Consider the following 27,425-nt stretch of genomic DNA (forward strand, 5'->3'; position numbering starts at 1 on the left):
ATAGTTAGCTAAAAGTAACGGATAACAGTTGAAATGGTTACAGGTAATGGATAAACACTTAAAATAGTAAGATTAAAGTACTTGAAACAGCTGAAATAGTTAGCTAAAAGTAATTGATGAACAATTGATCTAAAAGTTGTGGATCGCTAAAAGTGATCCATAAATGATTACAATTCTTAGTTAAAAGAAATGGATAAATTGTTTAAATGTCTAGCTTCAGTGTCATATATGGGATATTATACCTTATCCAATTTTGTGTTAAATATCATCAAATGAATCAATTTGGATTAACATTTTTTTTTTAAATTTAACCTTTATTTTTACAGATAATCTTTGGGGTCTCATTTTCAAGAATAACCTGGTTAACAAAAAACACCAAAGTAACACAAAGTTTATATAAGAACAAGACATTCATACAAAGTCAAAATAGAACACAAGTTATAAAAGGGATAAGTGCAAAGTGTCATGGCAGTAGTTTAAAACTATCAAGAAAAACAGGAGCAGACCTGCACAGAAAATCTCTCCAGATTTCATAAAATCGGTTTAAAATCCCCTAGAGTATTCATGCTGGGAATCTTTATTTCCTGCTGTAGTTTGTTCCAGGTTGATGGGGCAGAGCAGGACATTTGGACCATGTCGATGAAGGGGCACTATAGTTAATTTGTGGGTTATGTCTCACTATGCCTCTCTCTTCAGGTGTCATCAGAACAGCTCTGCCCAACATGGACCGGGAGACAAGGGACCAGTATGTGCTCGTCATCCAGGCCAAAGACATGGTCGGCCAGATGGGCGGACTTTCCGGCACCACCTCTGTCACTGTCACGCTTACTGATGTCAACGACAACCCGCCCCGGTTCACACACAGTAAGACTCCTGCTCCTGATTGCCCACACAGGGTTAATTAAGCTCGTCATACAGTACATGCCATGTTTCAACAGCTACTCAGCAATCAGAATTAAACCACAAGCTCCTTGCTTAATTTTCCCGTATTTATGTTACAGCTGAATGGGACTTTAAAGATCTTTTATAACTGGAAAAACACTTGAACTGAGAGAGCCAAATGAGAGCGTACTTTGTATTGTGTAACTTGGCTCCTGTTAGCCTTGAAAATAAATCATTTGCTGTATTATCTGTAACAATTTGACTGTAATGTGTAGTAGAATACAGTTGAACAGAAAGTACTAAGAAAAAACAAAACACACGTATTTAATTTAAAATTTTAAACTGAATCTCATTAGTTTATGCTAACCGCATCCCTAACACCATCCTATCTTTATCTTTGTAACGTTGCTGCATTTTTATTTTCAGCAAACATTTGGACTTATTACGAGTAAATTACAAAACAGCCTTCCTGCAGGGTGTGCACCTCCCCGCTTTACTCTTCATCAGAGCTGGGGGCTGCTTCGGCGCTGGATACCAGGATCAATCAGGCTCCGTTTTTTTGTTGTCAGCCTATTTCACAGGTTGCAAATGGGTTCCAGGCCCAGCTTTAAGATTCAAAGGCATTCAGTGCTTCTCATGATAATCCGAAGCGTCTGCAAACGGTTTACCGCTGATAGCTCAACCACTGTCTGGCTGATGCTCTCACCACTGGACTGCCATGTAGCAGAGTCAATTTGCAGGCCCCAGGGGGGAAGAGAGGTTCAAGTTTGCCCAACAAGTCATCAGTGTCGTTTTAACTCAGGGCTGTCACGCTGGGAAGAAAGACACATTGAAGGAGTTTGGGGTTTTGCTCCTGCTGTCGCACTCGCAGGGTCATGGGTCAGAATCGATAGACTATTAGTTAATATCGGAGCGGACATAGAGTCCAGGAGCTTTAGCTAGACCTTGGAAAGAAACAATGAGATGTAGGAGAGAAGCCAAGGTTAGCTGCATGAGACGGCTCGCTGGGGGTGGGGTAGGGGTTGAGAGAAGAGAGGTAGGTTGCGTGGGGCAAATCGAAGGGAGGAAAGCAATTCTTCGTCTTTTAAAGAGCCGCTATCCCACGGCAAATTAAAAAGCTATTATAAAGATTACATGGCGGCAAACAATGTCAGGCAGATTAGCATTTAGACGGTGGCTGAGGGAGACACTGTGAGGAACACAGAAAGGTCTAGTAATGAGCTCTGCCATGGTGATTGGAGAGATTATGATTATGAATATGATTCTCTTCTTTAAATCCAAAGGGTCAGACAAAAGCTCAGGGAACGCTATGGAGAGTTTTGGAGTAATAGAATTTTCAAGTGGACATTTTATCCCATGAAAGGTACCAATGGGATCTAAGCATCACTCATGTTTCTTTTTTCTAACTTTCTCTTTTTTGGTTTCAAAATTTTTACCCATTGCATCCAGACTTCAGTTCCAGCTGTAAAATTTAAAAAATGTGACAACTGAAATTGGTCTTTGCTTTGTTGATTATACATTTCACTTTTCTCTTGCCTTCCGCACTGCTTATGCTGCAGTATGAAGTGGAGCAACTTGTTTTATTCCATGTGTGTCACTGCTGTGTTATGCAACATGAATTTATTGAGGAGCCACACAGCCGAATCAAAGCTGAAGGGGTATAAGAAAAGCTGGGCTGCTCGAAGGTGAGTCGATTGGTGAAATAAGCACATCCATTACCAGCATCCGCTCCTGTCCTTCTTCTTCCAGAGAACTATCAGTACACAGTGCTGGAGTCGCTGCCAGTGCAATCTGTGGTGGCCAGAATCAAAGCGGCTGACGCTGATATAGGCTCCAACGCGGAGATGGACTACAGGATCATGGACGGGGATGGGCCTGGCATGTTCAACATAACAACAGATGAGAACACACAAGACGGGGTCATCATCCTTCTGAAGGTACTGCATATAGAAACAGAAAAAAAACGAAGACAGACTCTGAGTTTGACAGAAACTGAAACCTTTGTACAGTGACTTCCTGCCCATATATGGAGCTACACCCTCCCTCCTGAAATTTAGTGAGACATAGGGCAAAATTTTTCCAGCTGTTGGGTAACGCCCTGTATTGTACTTGAGCAGCTGGCTTGGCATTGATTAGTACTTGGAATATTGATTGAGCTGGTGTGACTATTCCACATGGAGTTAAGTTATTCACTACCTGCTAGTGCTTAGATAGAAATATCACAATAGTATATTTTTCTTATCTTCTGAATGAAAGATGCTTTTATTTTTTGTCCAGAATCTTACATGTGACTACACTTTAGAAAGAAAAATGTTGTGTTGTTGCACTGGGTGATGTGGTCTTTCATTGAGGGGAAGCTGGGCACTGTCATTTAGTTTTCCAATCAATGCCACATACACTGCCCTGAACCTCTAAATATGTACTAGAGCACCACATGTGTATTCGTCGACAGTTGAAATCTACTCTATCTACTAAAGTTAGCCTTTCTATTTATGGATAGTTCTTTGATTATAACAAACACTAAATATATTGATACCATTTTGCTTGTTTACTGGAGGTTATTAGGACAACTGCCTCAGCCTGTTTCCCTTTCTTCTCTTTGCCCACCTCCCCTTGTTTTAAGATGTCTTCTGCTGATTAAGTGATAATCACTAATGACAAATCAGCATTGGCTATCTCCAACACCTTCGATCGAAGTTAACACCCCATGGTCGCTCAAAGGTTTACTGCCACAGCAGTTTCAGACTTGCACTCAACACAAGACTGTGCAGAGATCCCTGTAAGGATTGATGAAGGTAGCAGCGACTTAAATGTCGGTGGATAAACAACATCTTTGATATCTGCCTACATTAATATAAATAAAACATCTCAAGTTGAATGTGTTACAAAGCCACTCATTCATTTACACATTACTCATTCGTTGCACAGTCTTGCCTCACATTTGGATGCACCAGTGTTCCTGGCTCACACTTTACATTTCATGGTTTTCATAGTACTTGAAATGGGCTCCTCAGGACACATGGATGGGACAGTTCAATGCTGCAGCTGTTTTGTAGGGGGGTTAGATAGATAAATAGAGATAGAGAGAGAGAGAGATAGAGAGAGAGAGAGAGAGAGAGAGAGAGAGAGAGAGAGAGAGAGATTCTTGTCAGATGGGCAATTTGATCCTTTGTTTGTTTTGCACCAAACTCAGACAATTACAACATCGGTGAGAGTCCCTGTCAATGAAAGTGTCAAATCAATGTTCTATTGCAGTTTATTATATGTCGCAATGAGGAGTTCGATAAGCCAAACAAAGAGGCAAAATGTTTCAAAAGAACTCTTGTATGAGGTCTTTTTTACCATGCCGTGTGCCTTTCTCAGTATCGACATAATTGCTTTCACAGCACAAAGTAACTATAATCCATCAGCAAATGACTGTTTGAATCTGACTCCATGTTAAATTGAAATTGGTCTTTAGAAACCACATGCTTAACGGGGATAAATATCTCCGCATTGTATAACTGATTTACAGATTAACATACATATAACTATTCTTTTACCCTTGACTGACTGAAAATGTCACGGAGCCGTAGCAGTGAAGACCTCAAGTACATTTCCAACAGAGAACTTAACACTTTCTGTCACCTCTATTATTTGGACAAGAAAAGTCAACCTCTCTAACACACAGTATTTCGTGTATTCTGTCTCCTTCCAGCCTCTAGACTTTGAAACAAAGAGCAGCTTTGCTCTGAGAATCGAGGCCACAAACAGGAATATTGACTCCAACTTCTTGAGCTTGGGTCCGTTCAGCGACACGACATCAGTCAAGGTGACAGTGGAGGATGTGAACGAGCCTCCCGTCTTTGCCACACCGCTGAGCAAGATGGTTGTTTCGGAAGATGCCAGAGTGGGTACCTCAATCGGGAGGGTCTCTGCCCATGACCCAGACACCTCTAACAATGCCATCAGGTAACAGTTTGTCCACCTGCCATTTTTATGTAATGCTTAGCTATTTCAACAAGTGAAATGTGCTCTTAGAATCCCAAATAAAGCTCCAAAATCGAGTAAAGAATACCAATGTGTTCTTAATCTATTCAACTACCCCACATTGTCTGCAAACACAGAATTGAAAATCCCCCATGTGGCTGTCCCAAAGATAATGCCAGATGGTGGGAGAGCCAAGGAGTGCAGCATATGCAAAAAGTGAAATGCCATCTTGAATGAGAAAAGGGCATTCCTGCAGGCGGGTCAAGGCTTAACACTTGTGTAGTGGTATTTGTGACTCAAAACAAGCACTCACATTGTCAATCTGTTGCAGTGTCACTCTCGAGATCTCCACCTATTTTGCATTAATTGAATGAATATTGTATTGTATTCATGCTTGATCCGTGAGGATTGTTAGTAATCTTAATCAGAAAATCAAATTACTGCATCATTGTAGCTGTAAATTGCCTCTTTTTTCTCTTGTGACTGTTATCGGCGTTCACAATATATTTAACTACATCTGTTGAAATTAAAATTATTGTGGAACTAATGCAGCCACAAGAGTCAAATTACATTGCAATAATACCCTTTGGATGTAGGCTAATTGAAGTTGTAATTTTCTCTAGAAATATGAGTTGCTGTGCATTGAAAGGGTTTGATCAGTGTCGTGTACTGAGGGACAAGAAGACAGACCTCAATTTGATCAAACTTGAAAAGGGTTTTGTTTTACTCCTACTATGAAGTTTTTGCTGCATTTCTGAATTTAAAGCCTGCACTTGTATTAAATATTTGTAATTTTTAGTTTGGATAACCTCTTATATGTCATATGTGTGACATATGATTGATTTAAACTTCTCTCTGTATCAACTGAGAGTTTTCAGTGTGATTGCTGCACAATTTGATTGAAGAAAAATGTCAAAATCCTTTCTCACAAATAGAAGAAACACTTAAATGTCAAATCAATACCACTATCAAAAAGCATTTTGTGTTAAAAGTATGTTTGGCTGTGTATTTCTGTCCAGGTACTCCATTGACAGAAACACAGACTTGGAGCGCTTCTTTAACGTGGACGCTCTAAGTGGGGTCATCAGCACAGCCAAGCCTCTGGACCGAGAAGCTAACTTGGTCCATAACCTCACCATTTTCGCCATTGAGAGCCGTAAGTTTACTCACAGAACATACTCTCAAGTCTGCTGCATCGGTCAGACCCCTAGTGGGTTTGTACAGCAAGACTGATGCTCATATTTTAATATAGGGTGTGGTGTCTTTTCTTTAGCCTTTCCAACACCAAAAACAAAAGAAGAGTGAAAGGAATAATATACAGGCACTACTAACAAAGGCCAAGGAGCATTTTATTGGCTAACTCCGTTCATTTGTTGGGTTGAATATGTTTTTTTAAGGTAGGATTACCCCACTGTATTGAAACTTATGGACGTTATCAAAGTTTAGTGTAACATTAGCAGCTTCAGCAACGCCTGTCAATGGAGCGCCAGATAGAAAAAAATAGAACAAACAGATAGAGCTAATGTTCAATTAAATAGCTAGCTAGCTACATACAGCTGAAACAACCTGCTAGCTGCCATTGTTGCTTAAGTCTGCAAAATATCTGGTTGCTAGTTAGAAATAGGAAGCCACCAGAGCTTAGCGAATGCTCAGTTAACTTGTAAGGATCTAAGGTTTTAATATACTTTCTCTTTGTGACACTATCTGTTCTCCTATCCTCTTCATAACATCCCATCGCTTTCTGTGCAGAGGGCAATACAGTTGTTGGGGTCGTTGTAGGGCTGTCGGGGAATGTTAATTTCCGCTCAGGACGGTCGTCATGACCTCTATGTGTCCCTGAGCTGTGGGGACGAGATGCTGACTAAGGGTGGGCGATTTCACCCACGGGTGAACTATGTTAATGTGATGTGAAGAAGTGCCGCCTGCCTTTTTGTTCCTCTCTCGATGGCTCGAAGGACGCAAGCGCATTTTTTTCCAGCCTTGGTATCATTCCACTGCCATCACACAAACACAATGGACAATCATCGACACACGCTCCGCAGAGTGCTCTCGACAGCTGTGTCACATCAGTATAAGTTAAAAAAGACAACTAGTCTGTCAGCCTGGCAGTTCCTGTGCTTTCACATTTTCACACTGAACGCTGTGTGTAAAAGGGTATTCATTTTTCTTCAAAACCTTTTTATCACTCCTTGCTTCAAAGATGTGTTTTTATTTACATCTAACAGCACACAGACACACTACTCGGTTGATTCCCGAGTGTGAGCGCATGCCTGATATAGCAACAAAGAGAAGGCAGCATATAATAATAGCCATATGAAATGTCACAACAGTCCCTCATGCATGAGGGACTGGCTTCTGACACATAGTGACACTCAGGAGCTGTTTCCAGCTGAAAACATCTTTGAGTTCAGGGGTTGGCTGCAAAATACACTGTCCTGTATGCCTAATGACAGTATTTTTAGTAAATAGCTTATTTTTAACTGATGCGACGGAAGGGACTTTTTGGTTTGAGGGATGTTGTGCATTTGAGCTGCAGTCACTCAATTCTTCCGCTCTGGCCGGACCACGGCAATGACAAGAAGCCTGTGGCCTGAGGCTCCGCACGTCCTTTTTATCACCATCAAATCAGCCGGCCCGAATGTCAGTGCATCATCTCCGGCCAGTGTGGCGGCAACGCCAGGCTAAATCATCATCTTGCACTCAGACGTAGCCATTTAGCCATCAGTGTGTGTCAGGCAGACAGAGGCGTGAAGCCCACAGTGTAAGATGGCTCGTCCGCACACGTAGCTTTCCCCCCCGACAACAAGCCGGCACAGAGTGTAATCACTTTGGCTGATCCACGGCAGAGTGGGTAAGGATGCCAGCTGCTGGAGGCACAATGCATATTTCATTACAGCAGCACCCCCCTCCTCCTTTGTGATTAATTAAAACACATGAAAAAGATCAATATTCCATAAAATGGCCAAGTGGACCATAGCAAAGTTAAGGCAGAGTGTTTAAAAGAAAGTTTGCCGAAAGCTCTGACACGAACAGGGACTCACTTCTCTCTCTTTCTCTTTCAGAGGACCCAACCCAAATTGGAAAAGGCATCGCTCTTATCACAGTGCTGGACATAAATGATAATGCCCCGGTCTTTGCCATAGACTATGAAACTGTCCTCTGTGAAAACGCCATGCCAGGACAGGTAAGACCCAGAAACATCTCTGCGGTTGGTCAAGCTTCCCTCTCTTTTTATCTCTCCAAGTTTGCTTGAAGTTTGTCTCACAAAGACAGCCTGCTGACTCTCAAAGCCATTAAAAAATCTTGCTTGTTTCTCAAAACAAGTCCACTGTGCAAAGACCCACTTCATAGCTCATGGTTATTTCAGGGAGACAGCATCATTAGTATGAGACACATCCTAAACATCTTATAGCAGGTATTTTAGGTTCATTAGAAATGTTATTCTCATGCCGTATTGTTAAAGCCGACTAAATGAACGACACTGCTTCACTCCGCCTGTGGTCGTAATTCACAATGATAATGTGATACATCATGCAGGGATAGATTGATGCTTTGCCACAAGTTTGACTTTCTGTTTTGAAGCTTTGTGTAATAAGACGATCACCATGGAGGGCAGCAGGGCTGAAAAGAGACCCAGAGAGAGTTGAAGGCTTGAAGGTTTGATGATCCAGGAGAAGAAAGAGTGAAAAGCCACGGATTGCATTTTTCCTATGTTTAACTTTTGGCCTCATTGTTGCTAAATGACTCGTGTGTCTGTGGTGGCGATTCGTCTGCTCTTGGCATTTGGAAAATACAATCAGAGACGAAGGGAGGAGGCGTGTAGACCTGAATAAGTACAATTGATCAGAATGATGCATTGTATTGGAAAATGGCTATTAGGCCCTTTTTAAATAAGCTATTTGCATTCATATTCCGTAGTTGTTTGGCAGCGTGCTCACAGGAGGGTGAACAAAAATATCAAATGACTTCATTTGCAAAAAATGAGAGACTATATTTCATGTGTGTGCTTTTTTTCATGTGTGCATGATGCTTGACCACATTATCGCCTTTCAGGTGAAGCTCTCTGTGGGTGTTGCTGGTGCTGAGTATTTTTCTGTTTGTCTTTTTTGTTTTTATTTTGTTCAGACTTAAAATTACATTCAAACTAAATGAACAACTTACCTTGAGGTATTTTGAGATGTAAAATCTAAATTTAATTAATCATATTCTACCCTTTGGGTACAGATTACTTGCAGGAATATACATTGCCACTACATTAGTTGTCATCATTATTGAATAATGCTTTTCTACCACAGCTGAATGTCTATCTTTGGTTAATGATGCTGCCACTTATCATAAGATGAGTGTTGTTGCTCAGCAATATAAAAACAACCCTAACAGCAATTTATCACCCGTCAATATACCTTGACTTTCAAATTCAATAAATAATTTGTACATTTTCCCCCACTAGCGCCTGATAAATTACGGCACAGAGCTTATGACAATACTGAAACAAAGTAATTCCCCAACAATCAAACTGGGCCCCAGGATATAGCAACAGTCATGGCCCATGACAGCATCATCAGCAGGAAAAGGTAGAGCAGATCTGTAATTACTCAGCTGAAGCAGACAGATTGCTTACTCAATGCCAGTGATAGCTGAGCTGTGAGGTCTCCCCTAGGTGTAGCTAGGAGCTACTCTGCTGTAAAGCGAGGAGCAGTTGGTGACGGAGGCCTCTGTTTGTATCCACCCGGCGAGAAGACGTGCTGCATTCAAATTCTGTCCATACAGTCATAAAGTGGTGCAGTCAGAAAATGAGCTGCTGTCACTACGAGCTAGTTTGTTTGGTGTGGAAATGTTTTTATATTCAACCAAACAGAAATGTTGCACGCATGAGTGATGTTGCACGCAGTTAGTTATTTAGTTGTTCCATCATAAAAGGATTTTAAACAGAAATGCAGATCTGTTTAAGTTCATTGTAAAATAAAAACAAGCACTAGGTTGGCTACAAAATGCTATCTCTCTCTCACACACACACATGGTTGCTTTTATTTCATGGTGGAGGGAAAAAGTACACAAACCCAAGTGAAATTCCTGTTTTAAAAACATCCTGAAAATGACATGAAACCCAGGTCTTTCTTATGTGTTTCACATAATAAAGTTACAATTACATTTTTTATGTGAATCATGACATGTGAAATGTGTTTTACATCCAATATTATATGTGAAGTTGTTGATGTGATTTCTTAAATTTCACCTAAATTTGGACTGAAAGAAGGTGATGCAGTTAATGACAAAACCATGTCTTTATTTTTTATTTTTTCCTCTTAACCCAGTAAAGACCAAAAATCACATACATCACTCGTGGAATATTGTAAAATCCCATGCAGATATAATGCAAATGTGAAAATCCACATGATAAACACATGAGTTAGTGTTTCACTTGTGAAATGTGCTCCATCATCTCCTTAGTGTAAACGACCCCAACATTTGTATTTTTCACAAAACCTATTTCTGTCAAATCCCATACAAATACAGCCTTCTCTTTAGGCAACACTCAAGTGCACCAGTGGGATTTCACCTTCAGACTGAATAATGATTGCAGACAAAATGGAGATTTCATGATGAAATGTATGCCCTAAAATACATACGGAGCAAAGGGGAGGAGAAAGGTTGACATTTGAATGCGAAACCCAGTTTGAATTACAACTAGGTGTCGACCGTCTGTTAGCCGACAGACTGCTGGTCTCGTAGCCTGTCAGATATGCGCTCCACCATCTCCCTGATTCCTAATTAATTAAAATGCTCCCGTTGTGTACTTTATGTCCGGCCGTAGCAGTGAACAGTTGGCTGTACTATCTGTGTCTGCCTCCCTGTAAAGCTTTGTTAGAAATCTTAGGCCGCCCACTGTCTGTCACGCCCATTGGCTTATTCACAGCTGCGACAAAGATGAAATAATAACATTTGCCAGTTGGGGCAGGGGTTGACGCTGTGGCTCTGTAGCACATATTAACAGGGAGTACAGGGATGGAATAACCTGCCATTTTTCAGGCCTAATTAAGGCCGTCTCGTGGCAGTGGCTCTCTCCAGAGATGCCACTTGTTACGGATCATCGGTGCGTCTGTCTTCTGCCATAATATTAATTGATATTATGATGGGGTGGAGGGGGCAGGGGCAGTGGTGATGGAGGGGGGGGTCACAGTGTACAATCACTTCAGTGTAACCATTACATACATGAGTGGACTTGGCATTCTGCTGCCCCCAATCTGCTCCCCTGCCCCTCCCTCTACTCCTGCAGCATCCCAGAGGAGGCTCAGCATCCTCCAGAGATTCATGAATGTTGGGTAGTCAAGAGCAGGGGTTTTAAAACTGCGAGAGAATTGAATTGGAGGTGGGGTGTGGAGGGAGAGACTTCAGGCAAAAGCCCCTTCCACAGAGAGATTCTGGAGCAGCAACGTAATAAATGAATACCACAACACCAGCTTAATTCATTCACACTGGACCGAGCAGAGGTGGCAGAATGCCACCCATTGTATGATTTCACAGGGCAGCCGGCATTCTGGAAGAAAAATAGGTGATGTTGTCTTGTATGAGTGGGCCGATCCTCACCGTCAATCAACCACTTGAACCTGACCCACAACAGCCAACTTTATACATTATAGTAGCACAATTCTCCGCAGAGAGAAGAACAGAAAGAGAAGAACAGAGAGAGACGGACAGTAGCGCATGTGTGTGTTAGGGAGAGAGAAAAAACAGAGAGGATAGTTTGGGGCTACAATGTGTAATTGTATCCCCAAACTATCCACAGACTCTTTGGTAACAGTGTGTTTCCTGTTTGCATTTCTCAAAGCATTATGGGAGCTAAAGTCCCTAAGCATGATTGTCCCCCAGAAATAAACTAAATTATAGGAATTAAAAATAGCCATTAATATTTAATTTTTCTATACAATGCTAGGGCTCAGAATGTGCCATTAATATGCTTTATGTATCCCTGGCACACATTAACACCCTTCTCTATCCATTCATATACATATATTTACACCGATGTCGACACAGACAGGAAATATTATGAAAACTCCTTCAACAACTTCACTTGCCACTTCTTAACTACTGCCTCTACTGTCAACATCCATCACACAAACAACAAGAAATATCTTCACACCCCAGCCTTCATCCAAATTATCAGTTTACTGTAAGTGTTGCATCAAGGTGGAAGATAAAAACAGATATGTCAAGGCACAAAGTGAAGTGAAAGACATTACTGAGTGGCTGTATACTCTCTGTTCTATAAAAAGACGAGTAGATGGAGAAAATTTAATATCAGATCTCACCAGGAGATCACTTTAGCCCCACCAGTTTCAGCTTGTCAGGATCATGCCAACAAATGTGTTAAAACAAATCTCAGCAGATGATTCTGGTAATCAACTGGAGCCGACGTATAAAGAATGGAAAGAGATCGAAAGAGGTCATTTGTTGAACGGGACATTGTGATTACCATTGTAAAGTAAGTGTGTGTGTGTGTGTGTGTGTGTGTGTGTGTGTGTGTGTGTGTGTGTGTGTGTGTGTGTGTGTGTGTGTGTGTGTGTGTGTGTGTGTGTGTGTGTGTTGGTGTGTGTGTGTGTGTGTGTGTGTGTGTGTGATGACAGAAGTGTGGGATGTGTGAGCGGCGGCTGTTGATCTGTCGTCGCGCAAGGTTGCGGGTGTCATGTGGGTAGTGTTTGGGGCGTCGATGTCATAGAAAGGGTGTGAAAAGCGTATGACCACCTCTTCCTTCATTTATCAACACACACCAGGGTTGACAGCTGTCTTGTCACCATGGCAACTCACTTGCACGTATTTGATTCAATGCTTATTTATACTCTTAGCTCAACTTTTCAAGTGGCTGGCTTGATCTCATCGTATGACTCATCCAGTTGACTGTCTGAAAATTACACTTATAAGACAATATAACACTTAGAACCTAAAGTCTAGATTTTACAGACGTAAAGGAGTAGATTTTTAAAACGCAGCGCAGTGTTTGCTCTGCTGGTGTCAAAGAGGAGAAAGTGTTATTCAAGCTCGTTATCTCTCGGATTTCTCACACACCAAAGCCTCTCAGTCTAGCCATGCTACACAAGCTGACATTTCTTTCCTCATTATAGAGGCCACGTTTTAACTGTCTCCTCAGTGAGGATCACACAGACGCCCCGCACAGATGCTTTGTGTCATAGGTGCAATACATTCTGGTCATTGTTCTTGCCTTACATACTTCACTTGTTTGGGACAATCACGTCCTGATTGCTTGAACTGTACATCGGTGAGAACACACAAGTTGTTTTTTTGTTGTTGGCAGGATGTCACTGGGGGAAGTACTGTGGGAACTGTCCGCATTTGGTCTGTGAAGGTTCAGCTCAATCATCCAGGTGGAACGATGTCTGGCGCAATGTTCGTCCCAATTACTAGACTGAAGTCTTCAATGAAAAAATACAGACTCAGTTTTTGGCTTTGGATTAAACACATAAGTATTTTTTAATTATAGCTGAAGCTCCCATCTGGGACTCGATATCAATCTGAACAATCTGAAGTTTCATACCATTACTTAAGAGTTTTTTTAAAATGTGAAAAAACATATATTCCTTTTCTAATAATAATAATAATAATAATAATAATAATAATAATATTGGTTTCTCATTCTCCACCACTATTATTATTTTTTTTTTTAATTAAAAAGAAAACAAACAAATTCCACAGCAATTATAAAAATGCCCACAGCCTCGAATGTTGGTCCTTTGGAAAACAGAGCAAGATAACATTCCTGCTTCAGCTTCCAAACCGTGGTCGGGAAGCACTGGGGGGTCGTTGTTTTGCCTCCAGGGTTGATGCTCACTTTCGTGAGCTGCAGCAACACGCTGAAACTGAAACCTACACATTAACTACCACTTGACAACTTTACTGCTTCTTCCTCCTGTGCTCCGATCACCAACACCTATCCTCAGCACATCCACTCTCTCTCTCTCTCGCTCGACCACACACACTACTGTACGCTGACACACTGCTCCTATAACATGTGCATCAAACTGTCATCACCTTTGAACTTTATTCAATGTGAAAAAGTGATTGGGTGACAAATAAAACAATATAAAACAAAACAAAACAAAAATACAAATAAAATTACCACTTTACACACCTTTCACTTGTACTTATATGTCCGTAATGGATAATTACATCCATCATTTTAATATAGGCATAGGGTGTAGCATTGTACTAGAAAAAAAAAGTGTAAATAATTCACAGGATACAAGCAGGAAATTGCAGGATAGTCTCTTGTGTTTTAAATGGTTGGTGATGGTGAGACAAAACAACAACGGTGTTACATTTTGTTTTGCTCGTGTTAAAAAGTGTGACTGCTGTGGAATCGAAGAGCCTGCGGTAGCACTCCTTCTTACACAGTCTGAGTCTCAGTCTCAGCTCATGCAGGGGCCAGAGGTGTTGTCCATGATAACATACGCCCACCTCCTATAGGAATGCAAATTCAACCTTAACTGTTGGAGGTCAATGCCTAACTTTAACCATCTTGTGCGACGTAAATCTTGGGTTTCCATCTGGACCACTTTGCTGTGGTCCAGCCAAAAAAGTTAAGTCTCACTCCCAAGCTGAAATAGCCCTGATGACATCACTACATCACAATGTTTAAGCCAATCAGAGCTCATCAGGTATTTACCTGATGGAAATTAGGGTGACGGCTAATATTTCAGGTTTTACGATATAGCCAACGGATATCCTGGCCAAGACTATCTCATCCGAGCAGTAGTCATTGTTTACGGTCTGATCTAGCCATTTGAGTTGTAAAAATAAAGTTGGAGTTGAGAAACTATAAACAGAAACCTGCATATGAATGCAGATACATAATAACAAAAAGCTAATGAAAAGTTAGATCATCGTCAGATGATAGCCAATGCGTTCCTCCACTTCTGCTTTCCGCACAAACTGTTTAACTTCATTAAAACCAAATCGGGCTCAAATGTGACTGGTAAATGAAGAGATATTGATGAGGTATACTGTGATGAGGTAGAACGATAAATCAGCCTGGTTAATATAAGCTTAATGCAAATATATCAGTATCGGTGTAAACATGCAGAAGCGCCAAAGTAGGTTTGAGGTCATATATTACGTTTGTACTCCGACAAGTTGATTTTTCATCCGTAAAATGTTGTGCTCCGTAGGTTACGCTCACTTACTACATCACTTTTTTTATCATTGTATATAAAAAATACTATCAAGCTAAAGCTAACCGGTCAAATATGCTTGGAATTGCTGTTGTAGGACCCTAAAACATGTTGTTCTTTTTTGTCTGTCCTGAGTATCTAAGAGTTTTCAACACCCAGCAGAAATCCTTATTTTTTCAAATAAAGTTGAACATTTAAAGCCAGTCTTTGCAAGTTGACATTTTTTCAGAACGAATGAATGTCTATTGAAATGTGTGTTCCTCTATTGTCGGCACATCCTCCTCCTCCTCCCCCTCCTCCTCCAAAGTGACAGAGACACCTATGTCCTCTTATATCCGTTTTGATCTGACGTGCAGCCATGTGTAAACTCAAAAAACCTTTAATTCTGTGATTCATTGGCCTCCTCAGTCTTGCTTTGTGACAGGCACCAGTCTGCCGCTGCCGTTAGTGTCTTTCAGTGAGAATTTATGTCTACATCCATGCCTCTCTCCTCCTGTCTGCTACTCAACCCATTAGAGAATTCCCCACCAAAGGTTCTCAGGAACGCCTTGCATCAGAGCCACACTAATGAAAGGCATTATACATTACAAAGTGTTTGATTTAAGGATGATTTACACTCCTTTCCCTCAGCAGAGGGGGAATGGAAACCTTCATAGAGATAAGCTCCAAAACCGTCTGCAATATTCAAAGGACATCAAAGGGTTCAAATTGTATATAGGATTCATCGTCAGTGTAAGGACCACAAAGAAAGGTTTCTATCTGATGTGAAATTTGCATAACAGAGTCAGAGGCATTTGAGTTATTTTGATACCCCAATCAATGGCAGCTTTCATGATATGCAGCCGAGCAGGCACACACTGCATGTTTAGGACACACATCACTTCTGTCTGTATATATACAGATATCCCAAATGTTCTTGAACTAGAGCAGATAACCTCTTTGCATTTCTGCTCCCCATATACATTTCCCTTGCACTGCAGTATCAAATAGTAAACAGAAAAAAAAAACATACTGTACTTTGCGATTTCTTTGCTGATGAAAGAGCAACTACTTTAATTTAGTTAAGAAACAGAGTAAAATATTCATGAATTTACCCCCCGCCTGCCAGTTTTAATAATTGGCAGGATGTCCTTTAACACCTACACCAACCCCTAATACCTGACAGCTTGTAACCAGCAGCATTTAATCACAGCCGACAACTGATAATCCGTGTTTCAACACTGATGGATCATTGACTTATTTTTTCTTCTTTCTCGCCCCTTTTTATTTTTTATAATTTTGCTTTTGTCGTGATGTTTGATGCAGAGCTGTTTGGGGCTGGGGAGATGTGATAATTTAGTGTGAATTGCTTTTAAGAATCTCTTGGATCCCGTCCACGGGTGTGAGTTGTCACAGGGTTGAGTTTCTAGATTGCCTACAAAGGATTCAGAAGCTTGATCTAAATTTATAAGGACACTGCTGCAGTAACTCCCACTTTGATGGCCGTCGTGGTAGCTATCATTTGTCGTCCATATGGCATGTTTGTGTCTGATATGCTCCTCCTGTACAGCATGTACCCAGGGATATTTGTCCTTTTTTCCCTTTCTTACTGCAGCTAAGGGCTGCTGCACAGAAGAAATTTTTTTTTTTCTCTCTCTTTCTCTTCTCTTTTTTTAACTTTACTCTCAGATACCACATTTGTTTGGATAAAAAAACATTACAGCACATGCTGGTGGGTGTAAATAAATTGGTTTATTTGGCAATTTGATTTCCTGAATTATTTATAGTTGTCAACACTGCTATATAATAAAAGGGATGAAGATTCTGTTCAATCTCGGGTTCAGAGGCAAAATAAAATGGGCCGAAACAAACAACGTTCACTGGTTTTACTCACAGATATGAATGCATGTCTTGCATCGCCTCGAGCAAGAGCCGTTCTTATTATGAGTAATTTTCATACTTGTAATAATGAATGCCTGACTGCATAGCACAGGCATTTATTAACATTTAATAAACCATTAGAGGACTGACCAGATATTGAAATGTATTGTTAGATTAATGCAGCCAGGTGCGTGTGACTGTGCTTTAAATAATAACAAGAATGTTCTACCCTTTGTTTCCATTAACCCTTTAACGGTCAAGCACATTTTGAGCTGTGATATTGTGCTGAAAGGAACCTAATTGAAAGCACTTGGTTGAAGCATGTTAAAATGAATGGAAAAAACAGTAATAGTCCTACCAGTTTTCAGAATCAGACCTTTTCAGGTGACTTTCTTCCAGGAAGATATAGCGGCAGACTCATGAAAAGTCTAATGACTTTGTTATAATTGTCCAAAACCTGCTCTGTTGGTTGGTAGAAATGTCCATTTATGGTGACAGTTGCATTGCTAACATTTCTGTACAAAGCCTAACAATTTGCCGTTATGTTTTCTGATCATAAACATTCATCAGTATGATAAATTAGTTATTTAATTGTTTATGTGTTGTTGTTATTCATTTTGAATTCACTTCTGATGTAAATCCAGAATGACACTGATAACACTAGTAATAACGATTCGGTAAAGCCAAATTATGCACATTAAAGGAGCTTTGAAATACAAAAAAGAATATAGAGACTCTACTGTATCTTTACATAGAAAATATGTGTATGCTGTTATATTATTGAAGCGTACAGGACAAATTTACAAGTAAACAATCAGACAATCGCTCATCGAAAGCCCAAAAAGAGGCTCCATCACGGTTGCTTTTATATATTCAACTATTACATTAATGAATTAATTCATCTTCAACTGCTTGTCCCTATTGGGGTTGCGGGAGCTAGAGCCAATCCCAGCTGACATCGGGCGTGAGGCGGGGTACACCCTGGACAGGACGCCAGTCTATCACAGGATACATGGAGACAAACAGAGACAGACAACCATTCACACTCACATTCACACCTACCGGCAATTCAGAGTCATCAATGAACCTGGGAGAAAGCCGGAGAACCTGGAGAAATTGGTGAAAACCCACACAGAAGGGCCCCAGCCAGAATTCGAACCAGTCTTTAAAAAAAGGTTTCATGTTAAATATAAAATGTAAAATGCTTTCTTGTGTTTGCTTTCCAAATGGATCTTGGCCAAAAAAAGATATGTGTAATTAGGAAATGCCTTTTATTTCTCTAAAATTGAAACGACAGATGGGACCATGATTGTTTTTGTTTTCATAATGTCGCTCCAGTGCTTGCTTTTTCTGAGTCTCTTTAAGAGATGTCTGACCCTTTGGTTTCAATGTTTCACTGGCGATAATAAATAAGGAATTAGTGGGCATAACAGTCGAGTTGAAAGTACAGTCACTTATATCTAATAATATGTTAATTAAGAGCACAGGATGGACTTTTTGCAAATTTATTAAACAGCGGATGGGAAGAGTCCTGATTCCTGAACTATTAATGTTGCTTTCCTCTCGGTTTGTGTGGTGTATGGTATCTCCACCAGCTCTCTCTGGGGCTTCCATATCATTTTTACGGCAGTGTTAACTTTTTTGTGAGCTTTCTTTTGCTCCTGTCCCCTGAACACTTCCATACCAGCATGTGATATTTTAGGAAATTATCCTTTACACTAGAAGACTGGCTTAAACCATCCTCAGGACTTCTTTGCTCATGTGATGATTTGCTCTGGAAGAAATCACTTCCCAAAAGAAAACACTTCATCCCTAAGAGGTTGCCAAGCTCTTGCCAAATAAGCACTTACTGTACTTGAAGAGATGAATGACACAAAGCACAGCCAAACATTATAAAACAAATCATTTCCATCAATCAGAATCAACTTGATTTTCTCCCCCACGCCGTTGCTCGCCCTTTTAAGAAAGATTTATACCGCCATGTACATAAATCTATAACAGAGTGAATGCATATACAATTCTTTCCTTAAACTGATTCCATAGTTCTTACTGCATGCCCACATTAAACAATTTACAGCTTCAGTTAACACCTAATCAGCCAGGGAGATTGAATAAAGATCACCAGGCTAACTAATCTTAAATGTCATGTTGTCGTCCTCAGGTGATCCAGACCATCAGTGCAGTGGATAAGGACGAACCTCTGAGCGGTCACCGCTTTTATTTCGCCCTGGCTGCATCTGTGGCAGGCAACCTCAACTTCACCCTGCGAGATAACAAAGGTGCGACAACCGTCTATTATTCCTCAACATTACCTGGTGTTATATTTCGATCCAAGTCTAGGGAATCTGCAAAGACATTGAAGATATTTTCCCTTGCCGGCTGTGGCAACTAATGTCTGTAGCTGATTTATCTGAAGCTAGCATCATGTGAAGCTTCAGCAGTCTGAGCCAGACAAACCAGAATTCCAAAATTGTAATCTTTTTAGTGGACATTTTTTGCACAAAACAAAGACTGAGGATTTTGTCCCCCATCACTTATACTGAAAACTTATTAGGATGGGATCTTTTAATGGGCATCATGAACAGGAGGAGGGATTACAACATGAAGATTATTGGTGTAAACTGCTGGGGAATGCTGAAAAAAATGTGATGTGATGATAAATAATAGGGGCCCTACTGGTTTTCCATTATACTTTCAAAGGTATTAAATTGTGTTCTATGTGGCCTTTTAAACTCTTACATTACAGCATCGCTGCAGCAATACAGACACTCATCGGGATTTCTTCTAAATGTCTAAGTCCTTGTCAGATCTCCACATGTCAGCTCTGTTGCATACGGCCGATAAATCCAAAAACTCCCATTAGAAAATGACCAGTGGCCTTTGAAGTGTGTAAAGGGTGTTGGTCAAGTTAGAAACGGTCTATTTGCTGCTTACTTCCTTTGAATTGAGCCTGGCAGCGATGCAATTGAGACTTTGGCCATTGCTCACTCTGGCTCTGTATATCTGCCCTGCATCTGGACACAATCTACTCTGCAGTCTGACTCAGGAGAAGAAGTACAAAGTTACTGGTGTCTCCCGGCGTGCCTAGCTGTGCCAAATGACCACCATAATTCTGCCATGACAATGCCCTCACAACCCTTTTTTTGTAATTGTTCATCAAAACAGAATGCAAAGACAAACTTCCTGCTGCAACGGGAGACCAGCTGAGATTTGTTCCACAATCCACCACAGAGAGGTCTTGATGCACTTGAACACAGGAGGACTTTAACTTTAACACAAAGGCTGAAAACTGCCTTTGTACCATAATGATTTGCCACCTACACACAGAGCAGTGGGCAGTTGAAGACAATTAGATTCTCATATAGGAACATTTTGCATATAGCATATAATTGTGCCTGATTCCATCAAGAATCCCTGCTGTTTTAAAAGCATGTGCAGAGCTGATGTGCTCTCTAGGGTAAATGGCCTCCATGAGTATTTTGTTTGAGCTCGGCGAAGGCTGCCATGTCACATTTCAGAGGTAGCGGCAGCAGCCAAGTTGTGCCACAGCAATCCATGTGAGTGCAGACATGTGTTAAATGATGAACTGGATGTTTAACGGGAACCTCTAAGCAGATAAAGAGCAATCTGACTGGAAGACACTTCTTGGTTTCAATACGTTGAGTATGTGTATGCTTATATTATGTTTCATTATGTTTTTTTTTATTATTTAATTATAACATTAATAAATGTCAATAAGTTCTTTCTACAGCATTACCAAATGGAAACCTTAGTAATAATAGTTCAACCGTTTGCTCTTTTTGCCAAGAGTTACATAGATAGGATTGATTTCTTGTAAAACAACTACTTGTAATTTTTACATTTCCTTGCAGCAGCAGCTCGAGTTCGACTCTGACCTGCGGCCCTTTCTTGAATGTCGCCCCCTCTCTCTCTCTCTCATTTACTGTCAACCTCCATCTGTCTCTCAATAAAATGCATGGAAAGGCCATAAAAAAAAATTTTTTTTTGAATGCAAAGCATTTCCTACTTTTACTTAAACGTGCAGTCGGCAACATTTTTTGATCATATTCACTGAAGCCAACAATATGCTCTGATAGAACAACGTAAACATCCGGTTTAAGATTTTTTAAAAAGCGCCTACATGCACGCAGAACCTGTTGGGTTTTTTTGCAAAAATCCGCAGCGCCCGAGTCATCCTGTCCACTAAGCGCAGAGCTGACTCTCAGGCACAGTTCGTGCACACGCCACAGATCCCCCCTTACTGCTTGCGCATGTTACATTATCACAGGCACACGCCTCAAGTTAGCTGTATGCTAAATTACGTTAGCAATTGCCAACTATGAGTAAGTTAGCCAGCATACCTCCATGTAGCGTGTACTCCATGCCGTTCATTGATGAGCAAGCGTGTCATTAGACTTGGGCATTCGGGGCTATACCCCTGGATCCCTGTGCCGTCTAATAAAAAAATTAAGATGAAATATCCCCGTACAGCAGACATGCAACATTGTTAGATAACTTCAAAATCAAACTTAAAGCAGAAAAAAATCTAACTTAAAGCAGAATGACTTGCCGGTGTTTCGGTTTAACTAGTTCAATTCAATTTCAATTCAATTTTATTTATAGTGTCAAATCATAACAAAAGTTATCTCAGGACACTTTACAGAGTAGGTAAAGACCACACTCAATGACTTATTTATGATTTACATAGACCCAACAATTCCTCTGTAGAGTACAGTGGCAACGAAAACCTTCCCTATAACAGGCAGGAACGTCAGACAGACCCAGCTCTGTGGAGGACGGCCATCTGTCTTGACCGGTTGGGGAGGAAGAAAAGGAGAGAGAAAGAGAGAAAAGACACACAGATGGACAGAGAGAGACAGACACACTTCCAGAGATGCAAGCAAAGCCTAACAGTAACTATAATATTTATAGTAATGTGAATATAACGTATATATTAAGGCAGTTAATACAACAGAATAGTAGAAACAAGCACAGCTAAGGTGACAGAATATGAAAATGATAATAATTATGGTGGCAAACATGATCAATGATGAGTAGTGGCAATAGCAGCTACGATACAGCTACAAATTTTATAGTTTATTAAACTAGTGATAGTATATATGAGTAACAGTGACAATAGCAGCAGGAAGCGTCATGTAGGACCACGGCAGCAGGCACCACCACGATCAGCAGAGACCTGCGAGACGACAAAGCACAAACAGCTCCGGGGAAGAAGCTGAATCAGTAACATGCATTGATGGGACATGAATGATTCAGACAGAGAGGAGAGAAGCTCAGAGTATCAGGAAAAGTATTATCCCCCGGCAGACTAGGCCTATAGCAGCATAATTAAGCAGAATAAAGTCTCATCGTAAGCCCTAGCTGTAAGCTTTATCAAAAAGGAAAGTTTTAAGTTTACTCTTAAATATGGGGACAGTGTCTGCCTCCCGAATAACATTTGGGAGTTTGTTCCACAGGAGAGGAGCTTGGTAGCTGAAGGCTCTGCCTCCCATTCTACTTTTGGAGACTCTAGGAACGACGAGTAGCCCTGCATTCTCAGAGCGCAGAGATCTAGTTGGGTGATACGGTACTATGAGCTCTTTAAGATACGACGGAGCCTGACCAATAAGAGCTTTGTACGTAAGGAGAAGGATTTTAAATTCTATTCTAGATTTTACAGGTAGCCAGTGCAGAGAAGCTAATACAGGAGAAATATGTTCTCTTCTATTTGTTTTAGTTAGTACACGAGCTGCAGCATTTTGGACCAACTGGAGACTCTTAACAGACTTATTGGAGCAGCCTGATAATAAGGAATTGCAATAGTCCAGCCTAGAAGTAACAAATGCATGAACAAGTTTCTCTGCATCTTTCTGAGACACAATGTTCCTAATTTTTGCAATATTACGCAGGTGAAAATATGCAGTCCTTGTTGTTAGTTTTATGTGAGAATCGAAGGACATATCCTGATCAAAAATAACACCCAGATTCCTTACTGTGGTGCTGGAGGACAACACAACATCATCCAGAGTAACAATGTCTTTAGCTATTGAATTTCGGAGGCCTTTGGGGCCAAGTACAATAATTTCAGTTTTGTCTGAGTTTAACATCAGAAAATTGCAGGTCATCCAGCTTTTTATTTCCTTAATGCACATTTGAAGTTTATCTAACTGATGGGTTTCTTCTGGTTTGATCGACAAATATAACTGTGTATCATCAGCATAACAATGAAAGTTAATGGAGTGCTTCCTTATAATATTTCCTAAGGGAAGCATATATAAGGTGAAAAGAATCGGTCCAAGGACAGAACCCTGTGGGACTCCGTGACTAACTTTAGTGTGCATGGAGGATTTGTCATTAACATGTACAAACTGAGATCTATCTGATAAATATGACTTAAACCAGCTCAGTGCGGTTCCTTTAATGCCGATCAGATGCTCTAGTCTGTGTAGCAGGATGTGATGGTCAATAGTGTCGAAGGCAGCACTAAGATCTAGTAAGACAAGTACAGAGACAAGTCCTTTGTCTGAAGCTATTAGAAGGTCGTTAGTAATTTTCACCAGTGCTGTCTCAGTGCTATGATTTGCTCTAAATCCTGACTGGAAATCCTCAAATAACTCATTATTATGTAAAAAGTCACACAACTGATTGGCAACTAATTTCTCGAGGATCTTGGAGAGAAAAGGAAGGTTAGATATAGGTCTATAGTTGGCTAGTACCTCAGGATCAAGACTGGGCTTTTTAAGAAGAGGTTTAATTACAGCTACTTTAAAAGACATTGGTACATAACCTGCTGATAAAGACATGTTAATCATATCTAATACAGGAGTGCTAATTAAAGGTAACACTTCTTTAAGTAACCTAGTTGGAATAGAGTCTAGAAGACAAGTAGAAGGTTTTGATGCTGAAATAGTAGAGGTTAATTTGTTAAGGTCGACTGTAGAAAAGCAGTCCAAGAATATATCAGGTCGTACAGTTTGTAAGGTTCCTGGGTTCGATGAAAGATTGGTGCCAAGCGAGTTGATTTTGTCCCTTATAGTTATAATTTTGTCATTAAAGAAGGTCATGAAGTCGTTACTGCTGAGGGTTATAGGAATACATGGCTCAATAGAGCTGTGGCTCTCTGTCAGCCTGGCTACAGTGCTGAAAAGAAATCTAGGATTGTTCTTATTCTCCTCTATTAAAGATGAGTAATATGCTGCTCTGGCATTACGGAGGTCCTTCCTATAGGTTTTAAGACTTTCTTGCCAAACTAAGTGAGATTCCTCCAGTTTAGTGGAGCGCCATTTACTTTCCAACTTTCGCGATATTTGTTTTAATTCACGGGTTTGTGAGTTATACCACGGAGCTAACTTCCTCTGTTTTATTATCTTCTTTTTTAAAGGAGCAACAGAGTCAAGTGTTGTTCTTAGAGAGCCTGCAACACTTTCAACAAGGTGATCAATTTCAGAGAAACTAACGTTAGTGCAGGAGTCTTGAATATTAGTGACCCTGTTAACTGAAGACTTTCAGCTGAGGGGCTCTGGGGTTGCCGTAGTGACTGCAGATGATGAAAACAGGATTATGTTTTTCACAGAGATACTCATAGACTGTATAAAAAGGAGATACTCTGAGATATGTTTTACTACACCAGGGAGACAAGTATGGGAAACAGGCTGTTGGCGCACCAGGTTAATCTCTTGATTTTCATTTATTTTCCGACAACGGCATGACTAAGAATCTAATAATTTGTTTTAAAGTGGTGAATTAAAGCAGTGATATCTTCTAGTTTGCACAGTTTCAGGAGACCTGCAGAGGATTCAACCCGGTCCACTTGACATCGGGTCGGCGCTTGACTGTGTTTGACCTCCTCAGTAGGCCTGCACCGATGGGAGTGACACATGACCATTGGTCTTTCCTTCCTTCTCAAACTACGTCACAATTGCATGTTCATCAGCCCATTTCAAAATTTTCCCCCAAACCCCCGCCTGAAAAGGACTCTGACTTCTGGACTACAGCCCTGGATGTTTTCACTTGCTAGTGGCGCGCCTGTTTATGAGAGAAGACTCTGGTCTGTTCACATGGATCTGGTGCACGCACACTAATGAGCACTCGTAAAGAGCCCGGTGGAGGGGGCGTGAGAGTTGTAAACATTCTAAATTCGACTGAGTCAACTCGGTCTGCCAGACTTGCCGACTGCAGCTTTAAGGAAAAATATCTTAGTACTTACACCACTGTTCAGCAGTCACATAACACAGTACTTTAACCCTGTAGCTTAATGCATTAACATCTGATTTTACCTTTTTTGTGTTTTTTGTCTCTTTAGGACAAATAATAGATGGGACAAAATGTTTCACATTCAGTACCACAACATATTTATTTAACAAAACAAGTGTTTTATTTTCAACCCATCACAGTGTGTTTATTCTCCCGTATAGACATTTTTGCTGATTTAACTGATGTGGCTTTCACAAGAGAACCTATCTCTATTTTCATTTTTACCTTGTTCTTAGACTCAAAGAGCAATCTGGATATCACTCAGAAAAACAAAGGAGTGGTCCTTCAAGGCGAAATCTACATTACAAGTTTGACTGCTCAATTTGAAAGTGCATTTCAATCTATTGAAGTAATTGTCATGAAGTGGCTTTTTCTTTAGCCGGTGTAAAGGCATATTGTTGTTCTCTGGCTGCCTCTTTCTTCCTCACACGCAGAAATTTCATATAAGATTTTCAGCATCAAACCAACGCTGTTATTAGCCAACAGGTGGTCAAGACCAGCAAGAGAGACGCAGCAGTGTGTCACATAATGAATGGTGTTGATGATACCATCTGTTGGCATTTCTGCTTTTAATACTGTAAAATCATTTGAAACTGCATCAATGATCATTGCAGAAAAGAAGTGATGCAGTCATATATATGCAGTCCATTATTAATTTGGAGACAATAAGCTTGCAAATTAAACACAGCTCTCCAGTCTCATCTAAAAGTTTGATTTCACTCTACTTTGCAGACAACACAGCATCCATATTGACGAAGCGAGGTGGTTTCAGGAGACGGGAGCAACCCATGTATCGGCTGCCAGTGTTGATTGTGGATAGTGGAAGTCCTGCCTTAAGCAGCACAAACACACTCTCTGTGCGTGTGTGCGACTGTGACTCTGACGGCGTGGCCTTATCTTGTGGAGCTGTGGCCTACACCGCAACTGGCTTGAGCACCGGCGCCCTCTTGGCTATTTTGGGCTGCATCATCACACTTCTGGGTAAGATTTATATGACCTCAGTGTCAGAGGTAACAACTACTTGTCTTTTTTTCATAGCCCAAGAGGTTTGGTATGACGCTTTGAGAAATCATTACTGTAGAGGTGATCTTTTTGCAGCTTTGGCCTCATGATCAGTGCCAGGATTTTTCTCTCCCGGTGCAAAGAGAAAGCTTGACTAATATGTGGGGTCTGAGGAAAAAAGTCGACTTAAAAGTTACTTTATAAAAACACTTTTTCAAAAAGATAACGCAGATATGGAACACAGCACATTTAAATTTAGTTTTTAATTGATTTTGGCCAAACAATAAATTAAAAAGTGAAAGACTTCAGCACCAGACCCTTGCAGCCACAATTTATTAAAAAAAAAACAATACATCCAAAAAGTGGCAAGGAGTGCATTTATTCCATATGCTTAAACAAACAACTGTGCATTGATAATAATGTTTTGGATGAATTGGCTATTAAAACATCAGAAATGAAATTATAGTACTGTATTTCCCTTTGCATTTACTCTAACCTGTTAACTGTGAACACACTTCTCTTCTTAGGGATTATATTTCAGTTGCAAAAAATTAACTTGTAGGCTGAAGATAAACATGCATTCTTCTGTTCATTGATTTAAATGTAACACATTAGTGTCTATCACAGCATCAGAAATGAAAGGAAAATTAGCCGTATTACAGTTCCCCTATGTCTGTCTTCTGTAAATGTTTTATTCCAGTGCTGCTCGCTGTCCTCAGACCTCAGCTTTTAAGTAACATCTTAAAGAAACTGACCTCAGCTCAGTATAATGCCTTAATTTGCGGTTAATGTCAATAAAATTACAGCATAAAGGTAGATGGCAACAGCAATTACCGGCAAGCAAAAGCTAAGAATTCGTCCATAAGCAGATCTGCAGTAAAGCAATAAAACAACTAGCAGTATCAGCAGCTAATAGCCACTGATGTTGCCAAGCACACAAATACCACCTGAAAGAGTAAAGACATGGACTGTTGAAGTAGATATGAGCACAAGCAGTAAATATATTTGCATGGTTGAAGTGAAGCAGTGATCACCAGGATCTCAGTGAGGAGTAAACCCTTTGGGAAGACTAACTGCAGTCCCACATTTTTAACCGAAGCACGAAAATTGTACTTTTGGCTAGAAATGTATGCTTGTTGCCAAGTCGATTAGCTCTTACTGCTAATATGACAGACAACAAGCAAAATCCCTGAATGCCAAAAAGCAGCAGTGGAAAGCAGTACATGAACATTGTTATGCGCATGAAACATGACCAACAGCAGCGGCAGCGGCGCC

At 40.5% G+C, this 27,425-nt stretch overlaps 1 protein-coding gene across 1 annotated transcript in view; it reads left to right on the forward strand.

Annotated features, from left to right (window-relative positions):
- LOC310963475 (cadherin-7-like) overlaps positions 1 to 27,425 on the forward strand; it is a gene marked incomplete at both ends in the record, with an annotated part of 97,448 nt that overhangs the window by 61,644 nt on the left and 8,379 nt on the right. Inside the window, 7 exons of the mRNA XM_083936327.1 lie at positions 697 to 864; positions 2,632 to 2,819; positions 4,580 to 4,833; positions 5,871 to 6,007; positions 7,914 to 8,035; positions 19,057 to 19,174; positions 25,881 to 26,129. Of these exons, the coding sequence (XP_083792453.1) occupies positions 697 to 864; positions 2,632 to 2,819; positions 4,580 to 4,833; positions 5,871 to 6,007; positions 7,914 to 8,035; positions 19,057 to 19,174; positions 25,881 to 26,129 (1,236 nt within the window). The remainder of the gene's footprint in view (positions 1 to 696; positions 865 to 2,631; positions 2,820 to 4,579; positions 4,834 to 5,870; positions 6,008 to 7,913; positions 8,036 to 19,056; positions 19,175 to 25,880; positions 26,130 to 27,425) is intronic.

Source organism: Echiichthys vipera (genome assembly GCF_963691815.1).
Source record: "Echiichthys vipera genome assembly, chromosome: 21".
Lineage (NCBI taxonomy): Eukaryota > Metazoa > Chordata > Actinopteri > Perciformes > Trachinidae > Echiichthys > Echiichthys vipera.